Genomic DNA, 23,753 nt, shown 5'->3' on the forward strand with positions numbered 1-23,753 from the left:
TTCTGACGAACGTCAAGTGTAGCAACCATCTTGAAGACATGCTGTGACGGCGCCACTCAGGGGAACAGGTTGAACTAAGTGTGAAAACAAGCGGGAAGGATGTATCTACACACTGTAAAACTTTCACACGTGCAGAATGAAAACTGTATTTTTACAAAAAAGTGTGCATTTCTCTTGGAGTGACACTTGTACATTACAACAAAAACAAGCCAAAACATTATGATCACCTGTTAAAGAGAGTGTTGAAAGCCTTTGCAATTCAATACAATGGACGCGACAGGCCGTTGCCAGGTTTCCGCACGTATCTGGCACCAGAAGTCTACGCACAGAACACGCAGTTTCCGTAAGACACAAGCCGATGGTTTGTGGCCGCATGGCAGGTGCATTCCCTAGGGATCAGATCAATCGAGTATGATGTCCAAAGCATTTGTGTGTATTCAGTATAACACTCCCCGAACCATTGTAGCACGATTTTTCCATGTGGCGCTGTCCGCTATATGCTGGAAGATACCATCTACTTGGGGGCCGACATAAGGGAGTAATGGATCAAGTGGTACTCAATAATGTTAACGTAGTCTACACGCGTCATGGTATCTTCGATTACTACTGCAGGTCCCAGGTGAATGTTCCCCATAGCATACTAGACCACAACTCGCCGGCGTCCCTGGCACGGCGCAGGTTTCGCGCAGCCGTACACCGTGATACGATTTGAAGTGGAATGATCATATAAAATCAGTTGTTGGTAAGGCGGGTGCCAGGTTGAGATTCATTGGGAGAGTGCTTAGAAAATGTAGTCCATCAACAAACGAGGTGGCTTACAAAACACTCGTTCGACCTATACATGAGTATTGCTCATCAGTGTGGGATCCGTACCAGGTCGGGTTGACAGAGGAGATAGAGAAGATCGAAAGAAGAGCGGCGCGTTTCGTCACAGGGTTATTTGGTAAGCGTTACGGAGATGTTTAGCAAACTCAAGTGGCAGACTCTGCAAGAGAGGCGCTCTGCATCGCGGTGTAGCTTGCTCGCCAGGTTTCGAGAGGGTGCGTTTCTGGATGAGGTATCGAATATATTGCTTCCCCCTACTTATACCTCCCGAGGAGATCACGAATGTAAAATTAGAGAGATTAGAGCGCGCACGGAGGCTTTCAGACAGTCGTTCTTCCCGCGAACCATACGCGACTGGAACAGGAATGGGAGGTAATGACAGTGGCACGTAAAGTGCCCTCCGCCACACACCGTTGGGTGGCTTGCGGAGTATAAATGTAGATGTAGATGTAGATGTAGATGCCGTATCCAATCATGACCGTTGGCCTGGTGTAACAAGCACCATGACACAACCGACCAGGCGACACGTTTGCAATGATCCATGATCCAATCTCGGTGATCTCATGCCCACTGCAATCGAAACTGACGACGTCTTTTGGTCAACAAAGGAAAAAGTAGTCGTCTTCTACGGAGCCCCCTGTTCAACAATGTGCACTGAACGGTGTGCGCCAGCACTGAGGCATGAGTTGCATCGTATCCTGCTTTGCAGAGCGGCCCAACCGCGCACAGCCACGCACAACAAGTAGTGGTCTACTCATGGTTTCACCGACCTGCAACCACTTTTCGTGTATACTCACGACAGTAGCTCGCAAACAGCGGTATAGCATCGCCGTTTCTGAGATGGCCTTTCCCAGTTTCTGTGCCGCAATGATCTGCCCATTTTCAAAGTCGTTTGCACTGAGGTAACAAAAGTCATGGGATACTGATATGCACATACACAGATCATGTTCAGAAGATACGAGGGTAATCCTAAAAGCCGGCCGGTGTGGCCGTGCGGTTCTAGGCGCTTCAGTCTGGAACCGCGTGACCGCTACGGTCTCAGGTTCGAATCCAGCCTCGGGCATGGATGTGTGTGATGTCCTTAGGTTAGTTAGGTTTAAGTAGTTCTAAGAACTAGGGGACTGATGACCACAGATGTTAAGACCCGTAGTGCTCAGAGACATTTAATACTAAAAGTAAGTTCTCCTATATTTTTTATAAGCATATAGACCTGTTTATTTGTACAATGGTTCACATCAGTTTACAGCTTGAACATTTACACTACTGGCCATTAAAATTGCTACACTACGAAGATGTGCTACAGACGCGAAATTTAACCGACAGGAAGAAGGTGCTGTGATATGCAAATGATTAGCTTTTCAGAGCGATCAAGCAACGTTGGCGCCGGTGGCGACACCTACAACGTGCGGACATGAGGAAAGTTTGCAACAGATTTCTTATACACAAACTGCAGTTGATCGGCGTTGCCTGGTAAAACGTTGTTGTGATGCCTCGTATCAGGAGGAGAAATGCGTAGCATCACGTTTCCGAATTGGATAAAGGTCGGATTGTAGACTATCGCGATTGCGGTTTGTCGTATCGCGACATTGCTGCTCGCGTTGGTGGAGATTCAATGACTGTTAGCAGAAGATGGTATCGGTGGGTTCAGGAGGGTAATACGGACACGTCTCGGTCACCTCTTGTTCGCATTGACGGCACTTTGAACAGTGGACATTACATTTCAGATGTGTTACGACCCGTGGCTCTACCCTTCATTCGATCCTTGCGAAATCCTACATTCAGCAGGATAATGCACGACCGCATGTTGCAGGTCCTGTACTGGCCTTTCTGGATACAGAAAATGTTCGACTGCTGCCCTGGCCACCACAGTCTCCATATCTCTCACCAACTGAAACCGTCTGGTCAATGGTGGTCGAGCAACTGGCTCGTCACAATACGCCAATCACTGGTCTTGATAACTGTAGTATCGTGTTGAAGCTGCCGGAAAACGATTCAGCTCCGACGACGAGATGAAAGAAGAGCTTCATAACTTTCTAAACAGCATGGCGGCGAACTGGTATGACATGGACATACAAAAACTGCCGCAGCGTCTACAAAAATGCACCGACAGAAATAATGATTATGTCGAAAAATAGCTACACTACTGGCCATTAAAATTGTTACACGAAGAAGAAATGCAGATGATAAACGGGTATTCATTGGACAAATATATTAAACTAGAAGTGACATGTGATTACATTTTCACGCAATTTGGGTGCATAGATCCTGAGAAATCAGTACCCAGATCAACCACCTCTGCCGTAATAACGGCTTTGATACGCCTGGGCATTGAGTTAAACAGAGCTTGGATGGCGTGACAGGTACAACTGCCCATGCAGCTTCAACACGATTCCACACGTCATTAAGACTAGTGACTGGCGTATTGTGACGAGCCAGTTACTCAGCCAACATTGACCAGACGTTTTCAATTGGTGAGAGATCTGGAGAATGTGTTGGTCAGGGCAGCAGTAGAACATTTTCTGTATCCAGAATGGCCCGTACAGGACCTGCAACATGCGGTCGTGCATTATCCTGCTGAAATGTAGGGTTTCGCAGGGATCGAATGAAGGGTAGAGCCACGGGTCTGGGTTACATCTGAAATGTAACGTCCACTATCCAAAGTGCCGTCAATGCGAACAAGAGGTGACCGAGACGTGTAACCACTGGCACCCCATATCATCACACCGGGTGATACGCCAGTATGGCGATGACGAATACACGCTTCCAATGTGCGTTTACCGCGATGGCGCCAAACACGGATGCTACCATCATGATTCTGTAAACAGAACCTGGATTCATCCGAAAAAAATGATGTTTTGCCATTCGTACACCCAGGTTCGTCGTTGAGTACACCATCGCAGCAGCTCCTGTCTGTGATGCAGCGTCAATGGTAACCGCAGCCATGGTCTCCGAGTTGATAGTCCATGCTGCTGCAAACGTCGTCGAACTGTTCGTGCAGATTGTTGTTGTCTTGCTAACGTCCCCATCTGTTGACTCTGCGATCGAGACGTGGCTCCACGATCCGCTAGCCATGCGGATAAGATGCCTGTCATCTCGACTGCTAGTGATACGAGGCCGTTGGAATCCAGCAAGGCGTTCCGTATTACCCTCCTGAATCCATCGATTCCATATTCTGCTAACAGTCATTGGATCTCGACCAACACGAGCAGCAATGTCGCGATACGATAAACCGCAATCGCTATAGGCTACAATCCGACCTTTATCAAAGTTGGATACGTGATGGTACACATTTCTCCTCCTTACACCAGCCATCACAACAACGTTTCACCAGCCAACACTGGTCAACTGCTGTTTGTGTATGAGAAATCGGTTGGAAAGTTTCCTCATGTCAGTACGTTGTTGGTGTCGCCACCGGCGCCAACCTTGCTTGAACGCTCTGAAAAGCTAATCATTTGTATATCATAGCATCTTCTTCCTGTCGGTTAAATGTCGTGTCTGTAGCACGTCATCTTCGTGGTGTAGCAATTTTAATGGCCAGTGGTGTAGTTCTAAGTCTAGGGGACTGATGACCTCAGATGTTAAGTCGCATAGTGCTTAGAGCCATTTGAACCATTTTGGAGGTATTCCAGTGTATGTAAGTCTATGTAAGTAGGTCTTCCCAGTCGCGGCTAGAATAGCCCCCCAGGCGGGGGTTCGATTCCTCCCTCGGGCATGGGTGTGTGTGTTTGTCCTTATGATAATTTAAGTTAAATAGTGTGTAAGCTTAGGGACCGATGACCTTTGCAGTTAAGTCCTTTAAGATTTCACACAGACACACACACACAATAACCCCCATCCGCGTCTGCTCCAGCTATATGCCTTCTGTACTGCCTCGTGCGACGGAAGCAGCACTAGGCACCATTCACTCTCTCGGCGTGCAGTCGTGATAATGTTTAGATTCATTAGTGTGCTTCTCGATACATGTTTCTGAAACGGCCCGCCTGTGTTGCAGGGCAGTTCCTGCTGAGCCAGCAGCGGCCGGCCGAGGCGGCTGCGGCGCTGACCCGGGCCGCCTCGCTCTCGCCAGAGGCGCTGGCCTACGAGGACGCCATGAACGCCGCCGCCAGCCTCAGGCTCGCCGGCGATCTGCGAGCCGCCGAGACCTTCTACCGCATGGCCGTCTCCATGAGGCCCACGGTAGGTACCAGCCGCGAGACCCACGAAACATCGCGAGCAGTCGGACAGAGGTGGTGTCGCAAACCTGAAGCGTCAAAATTGTACACACTACTAGCGGATCAATGTATTCACCTAAGAGGGTCACTCCAAAAAAAATGCGCACTATTTTTGTAAAAATACAGTTCTCATTCTGCATGTGCGAGGCTTACAGTGTGTAGATACATCCTGCCCGCTTGTTTTCAAATTTAGTTCAACCTGTTCCGTGAGTGGCGCCGTCACAGCACAAGATGGCTGCTACACTTGACGTTCGTCAGAAACAACGTGCTGTCATAGAATTCCTGTGCTGTGGAAACGAGACAGTGGTAAGCACCACAAGAGGTTGAAAAAGGTGTATGGAGATGCTGCTGTCGATCGCACAACAGTTAGTCGGTGGGCGAGCAGGTTATGTGATGAAAGCGGGCACGACAATATTGAGGATTGTCCTCGCAGCGACAGGCCTCGTACTGCACACACTCCAAACAATGTGTAGAGAGTTAACGAATTGGTGACCGCTGACAGACGCATCACAGTGAACGAATTGTCACGCTGCGCTGTGATAGGGGAAGGAAGTGTTTGCAGAATACTGAAAGTTTTGGCGTTATAAAAGGTCTGTGCCAGGTGGGTTCCCAGGATGTTGACAGTGGCTCACAAAGAAACAAAAAAATCAGTATGCAACGAACTTTTGGAACAGTACGAGAATGGTGGAGATGAATTTCTTGGAAGAATTGAGACAGGTGATGAAACATGGCTCCATCATTTTTCACCAGAGACGAAGAGGCAATCAGTGGAGTGACATCATGCAAATTCACCCAAAAAAAAAAAAAAAAATTCAAAACCACTGCTTCTGCTGGAAAAGTTATGCCTACGGTGTTTTTCGATTCCGAAGGACTCTTGCTTGTGGACATCATGCCAAGTGGAACCACCATTAATTCTGATGCATATGTGACGACACTGAAGAAACTTCAAGCCTGACTCAGTCGTGTTCGACCACATCGGCAAAAGCAGAATGTTTTGCTGTTGCACGACCATGCACGGCCACATGTCAGTCAAAAAACCATGGAAGCGATCACAAAACTCGGATGGACAACACTGGAACACCCGCCTTACAGTCCTGACCTGGCTCCATGTGACTATCATCTCTTTGGGAAACTGACTCTCTTCGTGGAACAAGGTTTGAAGATGATGACTCCCTTGTGCACGCTGCCAAACAGTGGCTCCAACAGGTTGGTCCAGAGTTTTACCGTGTGGGTATACAGGCGATGGTTCCAAGATGGCGTAATGCAGTTGAGAGGGATGAAAATATGTGGAGAAATGAAAAATTGTTCATAAGGGATGTGTCTACACACTGTAAAACTTTCAAACATCTAGAATAAAAGGTGGATTTAAAATAAATAGTGCGCATTTCTTTTGGAGTGACCCTCGCATCTGCAAGCACGGCTTGTAGTTAAAAGATTCAAATGGCTCTGAGCGCTATGGGACTTAACATCTGAGGTCATCAGTCCCCTAGAACTTAGAACTACTCAGACCTAACTAACCTAAGGACATCACACACATCCATGCCCGAGGCGGTCGCGCGGTTCCAGACTGTAGCGCCTAGAACCGCTCGGCCACACCGGCCGGCTCGTAATTAAAGGCTCTGAGGCGGAGCTGTCCCAAAATATATATTAAACACTATTTAAGAGTAACGGATTACGAAGTTTAAGTTATTAGCCAATACATTATGACCACCTGATTAATAGCGTGTTGTTCCACCTTTCAAGCACAGTACAACAGAAGCTCTGCTTGGCATATATTCTTAAAGTCCTTGGCAGGATACCAGAATTACATGGCACCAGATGTCTCCGCATAAGGCAAGTAATTCCCGCAAATTACGGAATGGTGATTTATGGGCACACAGTTAGTGCCCCACATGGGTTCCAATGGGTAAAGGTCAGGCACATTCGCTGGCCAAGACATCGATGTGAATTCGCTATAATGCCACTCAAACCACGAGTCTGACGCGGACAGATATCCTGCTGGAAATGTCATCGTTGTAGGGGGAGACTTCAAGCATGAAGCGACGCTGCTGGTGCGCAATAATGTTCAGGTAATATTTATTTATTCCATCGGCTCTTGGAGGAACATAGACATATTAAGAACTTGAACACAACGTATTAATTTTCCACAATAATATTTATTAGTTTGTTACGAACTATTCCATGGATTTCGCTAGACGCACACAGTTGGGGTACACGCATTCAGTCCCGGGGGGGGGGGGGGGGGCGGGGCGAGGGGGGGGGAGAGGGGAGGGGGTAAGGGGGCGACAGGAAGGGCATCCGGCCACCCCTTAAAATTAACACGCCAAATCCGGGTAACCATAACAGCAGACCCTGCAAGTCGGGATTAATGCTTGGAAAGAGAGAAATTATCAAATGTGCTGACGTAGCTAAATTATTGGCCACATACACTAAAGCGCAAAAGAAACTGGTATAAGCATGCGTATTCTAATACACAGAGATGTAAACAGGTAGAATACGGTGCTGCAGTCGGCAACGCCTCAATAAGACAACAAGTATCTGGTGTAGTTGTTAGATCGGTTATTGCTGCTACAGTGGCAGGTTATCAACATTTAGGTGAGTTCGAACGTGGCGTTATAGTCGGCCAAGAGCGTTGGGACACAGCATTTCCGAGGTAGCGATATCGTGAGGTTTTCCCGTACGACCATTTCACAAGTGTACCGTGAGTATCAGGAATCCAGTAAAACATCAAATCTCCAACATCGCTGCGGCAGGAAAAAGATCCTACAAGAACGCGTCCAACGACGGTTGAAGAGGATCTTTCATGGTGACAGAAGCGCAACCCTCCCGCAAATTGCTGTAGATTTCAATCCTGGGCCATCAACAAGTGTCGGCGTGCGAACTTCATCCATATGGGCTTTCGGAGCCGAAGGCCCACTCGTTTACCCTTGGTGACTGCACAACACTAAGATTTACGCCTCGCTTGGGCCCCTCAGCACCGACGTTGGGCTGTTGATGACTGGAAACGTGTTGCCTGGAAGGAGGAGTCTAGTTTCAAATTGTATCGAGTGGATGGACGTGTACGGGTATGGACACAACCTCATGAATCCATGTACCCTGCGATGTAGGGAGCTGTTCAAGCTTGTGGAGGCTCTGTAATGGTGTGGAGCGTGTGCAGTTCTAATGATATGGGACCTCCCATACGTCTACTTGCGACTCTGACACGTACCTAAGCATCCTGTCTGATCACCTACATCCATTCATGTCCATTGTGCCTTCCGACGGACTTGGACAATTCCTTCAGGACAATACTACTACCCACATGTCCAAAATTGCTACAGAGTGTCTCCAGGAACACTCTTCTGAGTTTAAACATTTCCGCTGGCCACCAAACTACCCACACATGCACAGTATTGAGCATATCTGGGATGCCTTGCAGCGTGCTGTTCAGAAGAGATCTCCACCCCCTTGTAGTCTTAGGGATTTATGGACCGCCCTACAGGATTCATGATGTCAATTCCTTCCAGCCAACTTCAGACATTAGTCGAGTCCACGCCACGTCGTGTGACGGCACTTCTGCGTGCTCGCGGATGCCCTATACGATATTAGGCAGCTGTAACGGTTTCTTTGGCTCTTAAGTGCACAACAGGTTAGTGAAACAGAACTCCAAAACCACACAACGTATCTGGTTCAATCGCGAGTGCTTAAAGCTAAACATAACACCGAAATACGCGTTGTTGAAGTCAAGAAGTACCACACAAGCAGCCAAGAAAGTTGTCTGTGCTGCCGAGAGGACGTGGGTGAAGATATGAAAACGTTGTATGTGGTGATAATGTGTGTTCACATTTGGAAGTTGTTCACACGACAATTACGTCACTCCTACGCCCTTGTGAATTCGTCATATTTGATAAAGCAGTACGAGAAGAGTCGCTTGCCATAACGAACCCGATTTATCTCCACCAGAAAGCTAAAATAGAACAATTATTCCAATTGAAACGAGCGCCAATAACGTCAACTGTTTGCAGAAGGCGTCAACAACCTATTAAATCTAAATTTGTCTTCAGAAGAATTACAAATTTTAAATAAGGCAATTAAATATGCTCAGAAATCAAATATTTCCGAAAAATAGCTAGATATACTGAAAGTGGAACTTGAATACACTTTGTCAAACGATGTGTCTACGAAACATTTGGTAGCTCATGAACTAAGAACTGTAAATACAGATAGGTTCAACGCTAATTCTAGGGAGCAAATGGTGTTGCACACTTTAAAGAAAAAAACTGTCTTCTCAAGATGTGATTGCCACCAAGGGTGACAAGGGTAACAGTATAGTGTTACTTAAAAGGTAAGAATATGTTGAAAAAGTATTTACATTCCTCAAACCTGTAGAGTTCCCTGAGTTACCTAATCATCCCACAGTCGAATATGGTACCGAAGTGAAGAACCTTATTGAAACCTGCAAATCTGTATTTACTGACAGTGATGCCAAATACGTCACAAACACGAATCCAATAGCACCCAGGTTATATGGGCTACCCGCGCTTCACGAAGGTGTTTCCGTAAGACCTGTACTGACTTCAGTTTCAGCACCTTGTCATAAATTAGCGAAATAGTTAGAGTCACTAATAAAACAAAAACTAAATTTCAACAAAAATTTGGAATACCAAACTCACTTGCATTAGTGAAAAAACTAAAAGTTGTACCCATTCCACATAGTTCAAAACTAGTCTCATGATGTTAGCAGCTTGTTTACTAATGTTCTTGTTGCAGAGGCAATGAAAATTATAACAGAGTAGTTACATAAATGGTTCAAATGGCTCTGAGCACTTGAGATCTGAGGTGATCAGTCCCCTAGAACTTAGAACTACTTAAACCTAACTTGCCTAAAGACATCACACACATCCATGCCCGAGGCAGGATTCGAACCTGCGACCGTAGCAGTCACGCGGTTCCAGACTGTAGCGCCCAGAACCTCTCGGCCACCGCGGCCGGCTGTTACATAAAACTAGAAAGAATCTAATGAGACTTAAAATCAGGACGGCAATCGAACATGTTTAAAGCACAATTATTTCCAATTCGAACAGTCTCTGTACAGTCAGACGGGTTAGCAGTAGGGCCCCCATTGAGTCCCTTATAAGCAGAAATGTTTATCGATAATTTTGAGCAAACATTTTAGGTAAAGAGCCTCTAAGTTCTAATATACACTATTGGAATAGATATGTAGATGATGTTCTGTGCTTGTGGAGAGATACCACCACACAATTAAACGAATTTTATCAACATTTGAATTGACACCAGAGTAAAATTAAGTTTGCAGTGGAGTCGGGAAGAGACTATCAATTTTTTAGGCCTCAACATTGACATCAGTAACCAACTGCATTTACACTATGCGATCAAAAGTATCCGAACACCAGGCTGAAAATGACTTACAAGTTCGTGGCGCCCTCCATGGGTAATGCAGGAATTCAATATGGTGTAGGCCCACCCGTAGTCTGGATGACAGCTTCCCCTCTCGCAGGCATACGTTCTATCAGGTGCTGGAAGGTTTCTTGGCGAATGGCAGCCCATTCTTCACGGAGTGCTGCACTGAGGAGAGGCATCGACGTCGATCGGTAAGGCCTTGCACGAAGTCGGCGTTCCAAAACATCCTAAAGGTGTTCTATAGGATTCAGTTTAGGACTCTGTGCAGGCCAGTCAATTTCAGGGATGTTATTGTCGTGTAACCACTATACCACAGACTGTACATTATGAACAGGTGTTCGATCGTGTTGAAAGATGCAGTCGCCACCCCGAACTGCTCTTCAACAAGGAAGCAAGAAGGTGCTTGAAACATCAATGTAGGCCTGTGCTGTGATAGCGCCACGCAAAACAACAAGCGGTGCAACCCCTTCCATGAAAAACACGACCACACCGTAACACCAACGCCTCCGAATTTTACTGTTGACACTACACACGCTGGCAGATGACGTTCACTGGGCATTTCCCATATCCACACCCTGCCATCGGACCGCCAAGTTGCGTACCGTGATCCGTCACTCTAGACAACGTTTTTCCACTGTTCAATCGTCCAATGTTTCCGGTCCTTACACCAAGCGAGGCGTCGTTTGGCATTTACCGGCGTGATGTGTGGCTTATGAGTAGCCGGTCGACCGTGAAATCCAAGTTTTCTCACCTCCCGCCTAACTGTCATAGTACTTGCAGTGGATCCTGATGCAGTCTGGAATTCCTGTGTGATGGTCTGGGTAGATGTCCGCCTATTACATATTACGACCCTCTTCAACTGTCGGCGGTCTCTGTCAGTCAACAGACGAGGTCTGCCTGTACGCTTTTGTGCTGTGCGTGTCCCTTCACGTTTCCACTTTACTATCACAATGGTCCTAGGGATGTTTAGGAATGTGGAAATCTCGCGTACAGACGTATGACACAAGTGACACCCAATCACCTGACCACGTTCGAAGTCCGTGAGTTCCGCAGAGCGCCCCATTCTGCTGCCTCGCCATGTCTAATGGCTACTCAGGTCGCTGATGTAGAGTACTTGGCAGTAGATGGCAGCACAATGCACCTAATATGAAAAACGTATGTTTTGGGGGGTATCCGGATACTTTTTATCACATAGTGTATTTAAGATATGCAGGAAACGAATCTCAACAGGCACAGTAATAACAGCCAGTTTACAGTTCCTATAACACAAACATGCAGACTTCAACTCCGTGGTGGACCGAATACTATCTGCACACAAAACCAAACCAGATTTTGAAAATGAATTAAATATAATCAACGGAATAGCATACAGTAATGGTTATCATCCTACACCGACTGACGATATACTCAGCAAAAGGAAGTGACAGAGGACAACAGCTCTCCTTTATCCACCTCAGACAGCACAAAACCACACTGTTAGAAAATGAGCACCGACACTATATGTGGATAGGACTTCCAGGTTATTGCCACGAAACTAAATTCCGGGAAATATACTCTAGCTTTTTACGCTAGGAATACAGTTGCCCACCTTCTGTTCCATCTTTAGAACTGAATTTATAGAATTTCCTGCAATCTGTTTGGCAAGTTCTGTGTAGGTCCATCAGGTAGGCCAATAACCACTAGACTCACTGAGCACAAAAGGTACTGCAGGCTGAGAAAGAAAGATGCCACCTTTGATGAACATGCCCTGAATGAATGTCATTCATATTATGTGCAATGTGAATTCTCCATAAAGGAACTAAAGGAGCAAAACTAACTTTACTTGAATTTCTGGCCATTAATAAACACCAATAAAAGAAACCGGACCTGGTCCTTGATGATCAAACATAGTTTCATTACTCATCCGTATTTAAGCAGCTGACGACGGCATAAGAAACCGAAAGCTGTTTCATGACGTACTAATAAATATTATTGTGGGACATTAATACGTTGTATTCGAGTTATTAAATGTTTACGTAGGTCACTGCCGTATGGTGCCTTCGATTACTACCACAGATCCCGTAGAATCCCATCTCAGCGTGCCTCATAGCATTGTTCTGCCCTCACCTGCCTTCATCTCTGTCGCGTTATATGTTTCGTGCAGCCATTCGCCTGGATGACGGCGTTTAAGGATCCAACTACCGACCTGGTGTAACAAGAAATGCGATTCATTTGACAGGCGACACATTCCTATCAATCCACGGTGAAAACTAAGCGATGCTGTGCCCACTGCAGTAATAACTGACATCTACATCTACATCTACATCTACATTTATACCCCGCAAGCCACCAACGGTGTGTGGCGGAGGGCACTTTACCTCCCTTTCCTGTTCCAGTCGCGTATGGTTCGCGGGAAGAACGACTGCCGGAAAGCCTCCGTGCGCACTCGAATCTCTCTAATTTTACATTCTGATCTCCTCGGGAGGTATAAGTAGGGGGAAGCAATATGTTCGACACCTCATCCAGAAACGTACCCTCTCGAAACCTGGACAGCAAGCTACACCGCGATGCAGAGCGCTTCTCTTGCAGAGTCTGCCAATTGAGATTGCTAAACACCTCCGTAACGCAATCACGCTTACCAAATAACCCTGTGACTAAACGCGCCGCTCTTCTTTGGACCTTCTCTATCTCCTCAGTCAACCCGACCTGGTACAGATCCCACACTGATGAGCAATGTTCAAGTATAGGTCGAACGAGTGTTTTGTAAGCCACCTCCTTTGTTGATGGACTACATTTTCTAAGGACTCTCTCAATGAATCTCAACCTGGAACTCGCCTTACCAACAATTAATTTTATATGATCATTCCATTTCAAATCGTTCCGTACGCATACTGCCAGATATTTTACAGAACTGCTACCAGTGTTTGTCCCACTATCGTATAATCATACAATAAAGGATCCTTCTTTCTATGTATTCGCAATACATTACATTTGTCTATGTTAAGGGTCAGTTGCCACTCTCTGCACCAAGTGCCTATCCTCTGCAGGTCTTCCTGCATTTCGCTGCAATGTTCTAATGCTGCAACTTCTCTGTATACTACAGCATCATCCGCGAAAAGCCGCATGCAACTTCCGACACTATCTACTAGGTCATTTATATATATTGTGAAAATCAATGGTCCCATAACACTCCCCTGTGGCACGCCAGAGGTTACTTTAACGTCTGTAGACGTCTCTCCATTGATAACAACATGCTGTGTTTTGTTTGCTAAAAACTCTTCAATCCAGCCACACAGCTGGTCTGATATTCCGTAGGCTCTTACTTTGTTTATCAGGCGACAGTGCGGAACTGTATCGAACGCCTTCCGGAAGTCAAGAAAAATAGCATCTACCTGGGAGCCTGTATCTAATATTTTCTGGGTCTCATGAACAAATAAAGCGAGTTGGGTCTCACACGATCGCTGTTTCCGGAATCCATGTTGATTCCTACATAGTAGATTCTGGGTTTCCAAAAACGACGTGATACTCGAGCAAAAAACATGTTCTAAAATTCTACAACAGATCGACGTCAGAGATATAGGTCTATAGTTTTGCGCATCTGCTCGACGACCCTTCTTGAAGACTGGGACTATCTGTGCTCTTTTCCAATCATTTGGAACCCTCCGTTCCTCTAGAGACTTGCGGTACACGGCTGTTAGAAGGGGGGCAAGTTCTTTCGCGTACTCTGTGTAGAATCGAATTGGTATCCCGTCAGGCCCAGTGGACTTTCCTCTGTTGAGTGATCAGCTTTTCTATTCCTTGGACACTTATTTCGATGTCAGCCATTTTTTCGTTCGTGCGACAATTTAGAGAAGGAACTGCAGTGCGATCTTCCTCTGTGAAACAGGTTTGGAAAAAGGTGTTTAGTATTTCAGCTTTACGCGTGTCATCCTCTGTTTCAATGCCATCATCATCCCAGAGTGTCTGTATACGCTGTTTCGATCCACTTACCGATTTAATGTAAGACCAGAACTTCCTAGGATTGTCTGTCAAGTCGGTATATAGAATTTTACTTTCGAATTCATTGAACGCTTCACGCATAGCCCTCCTTACTCTAACTTTGACATCGTTGGATCGACACAGCAATAAGTAGGGGTCGTGTGATGTTGAGCTCCATGTTCAACAATGGCCTTTCAACGGTGTGCTCCTAAACACTTGTCCGTGCGCCTGTACACTGTCATCATATCCGCTACAGACCACCGCTTATCCTGGATTACACAGTGGAGGATCCTCCGATTTCTACGTTTTGTGATGAGATGCGGTCGTACAGTGTCATACAGCCTATTCGTTATTTCAGCATGCTTCAGTCACTTTCCATAGATGCTGACGACAGCAGTTCGTCAACAGGCGACCAGCTACACCGTTTCAGATATTGTCGTTTCCAACCGCAGCTCCACAACAAAGTGCCTATTGTCAAAACCGCTTATATCAGTGGATTTCTACATTTGTGGCCCGTATCGTCGACGCAATGACTGCCCATTCGTTTCTCTTCCTCTTACAATCTTTCCTTACTATCTCACGCAACACGACTGGGAGGCATTCAACCTCGCGGTGGGCTGTGATCACAGTGTTCTGGCTCATCAGTTTATTTCCCACGCGTTTTTAAATAACGACAGTCAAAGTTTTTGGAACTGTTGGTATAGACTGACTTTTTCGAACAATTTCTCCAAGCGTATTTTATCACATACCTCTAAGGGGAGGAGATGTATCGCAACATGAAAAGGATCGACAAGCTGCGTCATCGGAGAAGTCGTCTACTGAGTTCTTTTGTTTTTCTTTTGAAGTGCCGAGAAGAACGTGCGGTACCGAATTTTGCTAAGGTCCAAGCATCACATCGACTCAGGAGCGGCCAGAAGAATCAAGAAACGCGCCAGCCTAGCTTTGGTGCGAGAGAGAGATCGCTTCACGCGGTGGCGCTTGGACCTTACCACCAGAGAACTCCTACAGTTACATCTACAACTGGCCAACTGGTTCAACCCCTGGACGTGGGATTGGGTTGATGGTGTCACATGGGCCACAGCGGACTCAACCCAGAGGAAGTCAGCCGAACGACAGGCATCCAAGTTTGAACGTATATCGGAGAAACAACCATCTGATGGCAGCGGAAAGACCTCATCGATCTCACTAACAAGGAACCGGATGATGACGCTATTTCGGTTCATAAGAAAGGATTGAATTTCGCTCCGACTCCTAAAGATGTACCCACTGCTGACATCATTAGCACAGTGGAACAAACAGCTGCTCGACTTCCACCTGAAGCTGCTGAAGAAGTTCGTCGCGAAACCTGCAGAGCTCTACCCAAAACAAAGCTGATGAAACCGAACATCTCCTATAGGGAGAGGGCCGCCATACGGGAGCTAAGAGAAGATCCAGACATAGTAATACTACCTGCAGACAAGGGCAACGAAATAGTGATCCTATCCCGACAGGATTATGCTGGGAAGATGCGAGGCCTACTTGGTGACAGCGCATACCGCAAGATTGACACCCATCCTACCAAGAGGGTCGAGTGGAAGACTGGCGCTTCTCAAGGATTCCGGCTTCCCTGACGAGATTACCAAGAAGCTACGCCCGAGGGCTGCTGTTCCTCCTGGGCTTTACGGGCTGCCGAAGGTGAACAAGGAATCGTTTCCGTTACGTCCCATTGTCAGCAATATTGGTGCCCCCAACGTACCTTCTCACCTCAAACAACTGCGTAGCTCTTACGTTGGGAGATGTACACACGATATCCGTAACTCCGCGGATTTCCTGGGACGCATCAACAACCTTGCGCTTAAGGAATCTGACATACTGGTGAGCTTCGACGTGGTATCTCTATTCACTAAAGTTCCGTTACAAGAATCCTTGGAACTCATCAGCCAGAAATTTGACGAAGAGACCACCAACCTTTTGAGACATGTTCTGACATCAACTTACCTCTTATTTGACGGTGAATACTACGAGCAGACAGGAGTAGTAGCCATGGGGAGTCCACTCTCACACGTTGTCTCAAATATGTACATGGAACATTTCGAGGAGGAAGCTCTTGAATCAGCACATCTAAAACCCACCTGTTTCTTTAGATATGTGGATGATACCTTCGTTATCTGGCCACATGGAAGAGATAAACTGGCAGACTTCCTCACACATCTCAACTCCAGACACGAGAATACAAAGTTCACCATAGAGATCGAAACGGATGGGATGCTCCCTTTCCTAGATGTTTTGATTAGAAGACGAGCTGACGGAACATTGGGCCACGGCGTGTATAGGAAGAAGACGCACACCGATTTGTACCTACATGCGGATAGCTGCCATCACCCGGTACAAAAGAAAGGGGTGCTCAAAACTCTTGTACACAGTGCTCACACCATCTCCAACAGGGACAGCCTCCAACAAGAATTGGACCATCTGAAGACCGTGTTTCGGAGGAACGGTTACAAGGAAGGGCAAATTCGGATGGCTGTACATCCCATGCCACACCTGCAGCACCGGCGGAAACTGAGGATGAAACTCAGGAGGAGGCGGCCTTGGCTATTATTCCGTTTTGTGGGGCCTTATCCGGAAAAATTGGACGCATTTTACGTAAACACCGAGTGAAAACCATCTTCCGTCCTCCTAGCAAAACCAAGAGCTTTCTTGGTAGTGTCAAGGACAACCTCGGTCTACGTAAATCAGGGGTTTATCAGATACCTTGCCAATGCGGTAGTGTATACATAGGGCAGACCATTCGTACCATTGAGGACCTATGCCGAGAACATCAACGGCACACTAGACTGCAACAGCCCAGTAAGTCGGCCATCGCTGAGCATTGCCTGTCGGAACTCCACAGCATGGATTATGACCAAACCAAAGTCCTGACAGACTTCCAAATACTAGGACTGTGTCATCAAAGAAGCCATAGAGATCAGAGTAAGGGAGCCACAATTAAATCGTGACAGCGGTTTCATCCTTAGCAAGGCGTGGAAACCCGCGATCACCCGGATTAAGAAGAAAAGGGATATTTCCCAGAGTGTATCGACTTCAGGGGAGGAGGGAAGAATAACGAGAGCGGTGCCGACAGACCCTCCTGAACGAGAAGACCTAGGACGCAGCGCCCAGAAGGCGGGAGAACGGACGCTGTACCTGGATCGCGTGCGGGGCACGGACCGCACCGACTCATAGGAAGCCCCTGAGGGTGGAGCGGGATTGTCCTATATATACGTGGCGCCGGCCCACCGCCGGTCAGTACATCAGCGCACCTGATGATGGCAACGTGGTCGATTGCCGAAATATTGTGTTCTATGCACACTCATACCAGGCTGTTCACCCGAGATTTATTTTGTCAATTAGTAGCTAGTTTTAAGCTTGCTCCTTCCAATTCCGTTTAGTTCAAATGGTTCAAATGGCTCTGAGCACTGTGCGACTTAACATCTGAGGTCATCAGTCCACTAGACCTTAGAACTACTTAAACCTAACTAACCTAAGGACATCACACACATCCATGCCCGAGGCAGGATTCGAACCTGCGACCGTAGCAGTCTCGTGGTTCCGGACTGAAGCGCCTAGAACCGCTCGGCCACCGCGGCCGGCTCCTTTTAGTTGCATGTAGGAGTTGCGGGAGCGTGACTTCTATGGAGTGCAGCTGTTTACGGACCTCCTGAAGACTGTTCGTTCGCAGCAAGTGTGTCCGTCCAGGGGTGGCTTTTATGTCACGTCTCTGCCCACGTTTACTACATCTTGTTGCTATGTTTTAATGCACAGTATGGGAAGATTTTGCGACGGAGGCTATCGAGTAGGTACGATCACAATGCAGACTCATCGAACGACGCGCCAGATGGTCACAAACTGTGAGAAAGACCGGCCGGGGGAGCGTAAAGACGGAATTAATTCCTAAATTAACGTATTTGTGCGGTCTCATGTTGATTCTAAGGTCGTGCGGAGAATTTTTATGGCTTTCTCGGTACTCGGGAATTAATCAATAATGACCGGGAATCTTGTTATGAATATTAACGATAGACTGGCCCTTGAAGCCGTTTTACTAGTTTTGCGAAATAAAACAGAATTAGTTGGCATCCTAACATTTTATGATTCTTAGTATGCTTAGCATTTAAACCTACTTGTCACATTACTGTGCACCGTTTATAGTTAAAGAGTTAGAGCTCGCAACCGGCGGAGAAGAAGCCAATGGCTACGGAACACCTCTGGAAAACGTTAGGTAAGCAAGTTGCCTCCAGTTGTGATAGGGAAAGTGATCGCAGACATTTCTTGTTAATCCTGGCACATCTTTAAAGTGGAAGTTTCATTTACTATAACCCTCTGTGTAGTGTATGGGGGTCAAATCCGCGTTTACTATGAGAGACTGCATTTTGCGACCGTCCATAATAATCGTTACACAACCTCCAAATCGTTTTCATTTTTCGCTGCTTACAATTAAAGGGAATCAACAGAGCGGCTGATCAGTCGCTATCGAATCCCTGTTTCAGTATGTTTCCGTTACGCTCAGATGCGTCATTAATCGATGTTTAACATTATTGCTTTGATAGTATTACAGATGGTCTTTAAGTTCTAGCATTGGCACTTCTACTTGCTGTAGGAAAGGCAAGCTAAGTTTGTAAATGTGTCTCTAGAAAGGACTAGTATACGGTAACATAAATGGCATCGCCTAACGATAGTTTCACGAATGATTAGACTAGAGAAAATTGGCGCGCGAAAAGTATCCCATTATCTTCAGCAGTTAAGAATTTTTCTTGCTTGTTGATGGTTTTTGCTGAAAAAAAAGAGTGTTATTAGCAAGTTTTGTTTTGTGAGTACAGCATAATCCGTCGCCTACTGGACCTGAAGCATGGTCGGGAAGTAAAACAGATCGCATTATAGGAATAACACTTTCATTTCGTGTAACATCACAATACAGCACGGTGCAACTTTAATTTTCAACAGGCAATAGTTTCTGAAATGTTGTTACGTTTTAAATCAGTGACAAAAAGAAAATAAAACGTTGACACACTAAAAAATCTTACACTATAGTGTGATGCACAGTAGTTAGTGTACTGTAAAATTAGTCTCTATCGTACGGTAAGATATCGTTAATGTGTGTGAAAGTTTAACAAGAGTACACACCTTATTACCTTACTGTATTGACACAGGACTGATTCATTTTGTGCAGCAAGCTTGAAGGGAGCAGTCTGTAGTTTACATCAGACCCATGAATGTTATACACTGGATCAGAAACAGCTTAAGCTCTGTAACTAAGTTTTCAAAATTCGGAACAAATTCATTGGCAGATGTTTCGCCAGCAGACAGCTTCTGCTGGAATTAATTAAATTTCGAATGCCGTGCCGTTTTTTCTACCGATGCAGCCAGTTATGACTGGCTGTACACTTTTTGTTTTAATTGTCTTCATCTAATTTTTCATATAAAATCGCTGCTTTTTCTTTCATGCTCGTTTTCTTCCGTCCTGCTCAAGCTATACCATAAAGCGTTGTTTAGAATTTCACTTTTATGGTTCTTCAAAGGCTAGCGTATTTTCAGTTCGTTCTTATCATCAGTCGCCATTGTGTGGCTTCAAAGAGTATTCCTAATTTTTCTCCAGTTTTTAAGAGTTGTTTCACCAACCACTACCTAAGAGTTGTTTCGCCAACCCCTACCTCATTTCTACTGTTTTGAAGACTCGCCGCTGTCTAACCTCTGCCGGCCGCTGTGGTCGAGCGGTTCTAGGCGCTTCAGTCCGGAACCGGGCTGCTGCTACGGTCGCAGGTTCGAATCGTGCCTCAGTCATGGATGTGGGTGATGTCCTTAGGTTAGATAGGTTTAAGTAGTTCTAAGTCTAGGGGACTGATGACCTCAGATGTTAAGTTCCATAGTGCTTAGTGCGATTTGAACCATCTAACCTCTCAAGTACTTTCAGTTTCTCCGCTAAAGACAGCGTCACATATTTACGTTTAATTGATGCCATAATTTATTTTTACGTATCTTAATATGCAATAAGTGCACTCTCACTAATTTGTGAGACATGTGTGTTCACAATAACACTTATTGATAGAGTTAGAATCAAGTCATTCCATACCAAAATTGATCGAACTACTGCATCCATCTTCGTCAATTGCCTACTGATCCACATTGCAGTCCAAACATCGGAAATGTGATAGAAGGACTGAGCGTGAAGTCGAGCCAACTGAGGTCGGATCAACGGCCTCTACTGTATATTGCGCTTGAGTTCTTTTATTTTCTGGACAATACATCCCAGGGAAATTGGCCCGAAAAAAGGCCGCGCTGCTCAATAAATATGCACAAGCTGGACATAATTTTAACTGATGTTTGGCGTCTCAGGTAAGAGCTATATTAGTAAGTGACTGTTTCTGGGTTGTGATAAACTTTTGTGGATCGAAAAACCACGATGCATTCTACAGACCACTTTCAAATAGTAAAATGAAAGAGCGTAAAATTTCTCGTAAAATGACTTACTTAAAATTTAAAATCGGTTCAGCCATTTAGCCACAATTGATCGCCAAAGATCGCCACTTTTTGCCAACCTGGCGGAAAAGTGAGTTACAGTATGTTCATGTTACAGCGTCTGTAACGCACAAAGACTACTCCAAATAAAAAAGATGATGAATGATGTAGAGAATCAAATTCTGAGTAAAAAGATAACCTAAATTTTAAACTTCGATCTTTCCTACGCAAAGATACCAATAAAAACGTGGAAGCAAGTCAGAAATTTGGAAAACCTATGCCTAACGTCGATTAAAATTATTTCCACCATGTGCTTATTTATCTACATATACACCTACATCATACTCTGCAAGCCACGTAACAGTGTGTGGCGGAGGGTACTTTCGGCACCACTATCTGATCCCTCTAATCCTGTTCCACTTGCGAATAGTGCGTGGGAAGAATGACTGTCAGTGGGCCTCTGTATTGGCTCTAATTTCTCGAATTTTCACCTCGTGGTCAATACGCGAGGTGTATGTGGGGGGAAGTAATATTTTGTCCGAGTCGTCCTGAAAAGTGCAGTAAAATGAAAACCAGACATATGGAAAAAAATAAGTAAACTGTTTTTTCAAAAGTAATCGCCATTACTGTTGGTGTTGCTGTGTACGTCTTCGCAAGCAATCGCAAGGAGAGGTGGGCTACAGAGCTCTGTGGCAACTGTCATCGTAGCAAAGCTGGACGGGAGCAGAAATGATTACTGAACAAGTTAACACAGAAAACAAAAGATTTACTTAATTTGTACTTCTCCGATCGAACGAAGACTCAGTACACATAATGCGTCAAGAAACAGAGTCCATCTATCAGAGTGTCAATAAAGATGATGACGGAGCCGCGACTAGACAGTGTCTGCATAGCTTCATGTGGCGATGTGCTCCGAGCGCGAGTGGGCACAGCCTCTGCCGCCGGCCCTGCCGTATTGTAGGGCCCGTGTGCTCCATTGGGTCTGCCAGATCACGTGTCAGTGTCAGACGGAAACTTGCAAGTCTGTTACTATGACGACCACGGGTTGTTATCAGTACTTGGTACCACAACTACATTTATCACACTATGAAGCACGACTGTCAGTGCCGTCTTGGAAAAATATTTGCAGTTTCCTGCGGAACCATGATTGCACCCAGGCGAGCCCGAAAGTTACTGAGGTTGTTTCGACTACGCTGCGGAAGTTCCACTGGGAAGCCCTTACACATCCTCTACATAGTCCTCATTTTTTGAGCCCTGAAGAAAGATATTGTGCCCGTCGATTTGCTTCAGACGCAGATGTACACGCCTTGGTGCAATAGTGCTTCCGTAGACAACTGAAAATATGTTTTCATGAAGACATTGACCTTGTCATCTCACATTGAGATAAATTTATTAACAGGTGTGGCGATTGGTTTTAAAATAAAAGACAGATTATTTACATTTTTTTCCATCTGTCTCTTTTTCATTTGACTGTCTCTTATAGTTGTGGCCGATCAGATACGAAACTCATAACGCCAATTAAAGTTGCATACTTTCACCTTTCTGTGTAGTACTTAAGGAAATGTTATCTGTTTATCCACGCAGTGTTCACTAAATGAATGTTGAAGTTTCTTGTAAATGAGCAATATTTTTTCGGTGACAAATTCCATGATGGGATATACAGGGTGGTCCATTGATAGTGACCGGGCCAAATATCTCATGAAATAAGCATCAAACGAAAAAACTACAAAGAACGAAACTCGTCTAGCTTGAAGGTCGAAACCAGATGGCGCTATGGTTGGCCCCCTAGATTGGCGATGCGATAGGTCAAACGGATATCAAGCTCGTTTTTTTTTTTTTTTTTTTTACAATAGGAACCCCCTTTTTTATTACATATTCGTGTAGAACGTGAAGAAATATGAATGTTTTAGTTTGACCACTTTTTTCGCTTTGTGGTAGATGGCGCTGTAATAGTCACAAACGTATAAGTACGTGGTATAACGTAACATTCCGCCAGCGCGGATTACCCGTGTTAAAATGGACCGTTTACCAATTGCGGAAAAGGTCGTATCGTGTTGATGTATGGCTGTTGTGATCAAAATGCCCAACGGGCGTGTGCTATATATGCTGCTCGGTATCCTGGACGACTTCATCCAAGTGTCCGGACGTTATTTAAGGAAACGGGAAGTGTTCAGCCACATGTGGAACGTCAACCACGACCTGCAACAAATGATGATGCCCAAGTAGGTGTTTTAGCTGCTGTCGCGGCTAATCCGCACATCAGTAGCAGACAAACAGCGCGAGAATCGGGACTCTCAAAAACGACGGTGTTGAGAATGCTACACAACATCGATTGCACCTGTACCACATTTCTATGCACCAGGAATTGCATGGCGACGACTTTAAACGTCGTGTACAGCTCTAGCACTGGGCACAAGAGAAATTACGGGACGATGACAGATATTTTGCACGCGTTGTATTTAGCAACGAAGCGTCATTCACCAACAGTCGTAACGTAAACCGGTATAATATGCACTATTGGGCAACGGAAAATCCACGATGGGTGCGACAAGTGGAACATCAGCAACCTTGGCGGGTTAATGTATGGTGCGGCATTATGGGAGGAAAGATAATTGGCCCCTATTGGATGACACGGCGGCCAGTCGGTACCTTTGGGCCTTCATGGCCTGTGCGGGAGGAGAGCTATTCCAGAATTGAAGAAAGTCAGTGATACAGCACAAATCTTCAGTTCTAAGTTGAAAGCCACGCAAGCATTCTATACAGGAGTTCATCATAGTTGTCGTGAACTGTTCAATGTAACGTGACATATATTCTCTCTCTGAATTTTTTTCGTGTTTGACTAATTCTTTAGTTTATAAATTTTCTAATACATTTTCTAGTTAGTAGTCT

The 23,753-nt window shown here is 45.6% G+C and overlaps 1 protein-coding gene across 1 annotated transcript in view; it reads left to right on the forward strand.

The window, feature by feature from the left end:
• LOC124622820 (protein O-mannosyl-transferase TMTC2-like) overlaps window positions 1-23,753 on the forward strand; it is a 902,746-nt gene that overhangs the window by 876,519 nt on the left and 2,474 nt on the right. The window contains exon 14 of the mRNA XM_047148612.1: window positions 4,817-5,001. Coding sequence (XP_047004568.1) covers window positions 4,817-5,001 — 185 coding nt within the window. The remainder of the gene's footprint in view (window positions 1-4,816; window positions 5,002-23,753) is intronic.

This window comes from Schistocerca americana, chromosome 7 (genome assembly GCF_021461395.2).
Source record: "Schistocerca americana isolate TAMUIC-IGC-003095 chromosome 7, iqSchAmer2.1, whole genome shotgun sequence".
Lineage (NCBI taxonomy): Eukaryota > Metazoa > Arthropoda > Insecta > Orthoptera > Acrididae > Schistocerca > Schistocerca americana.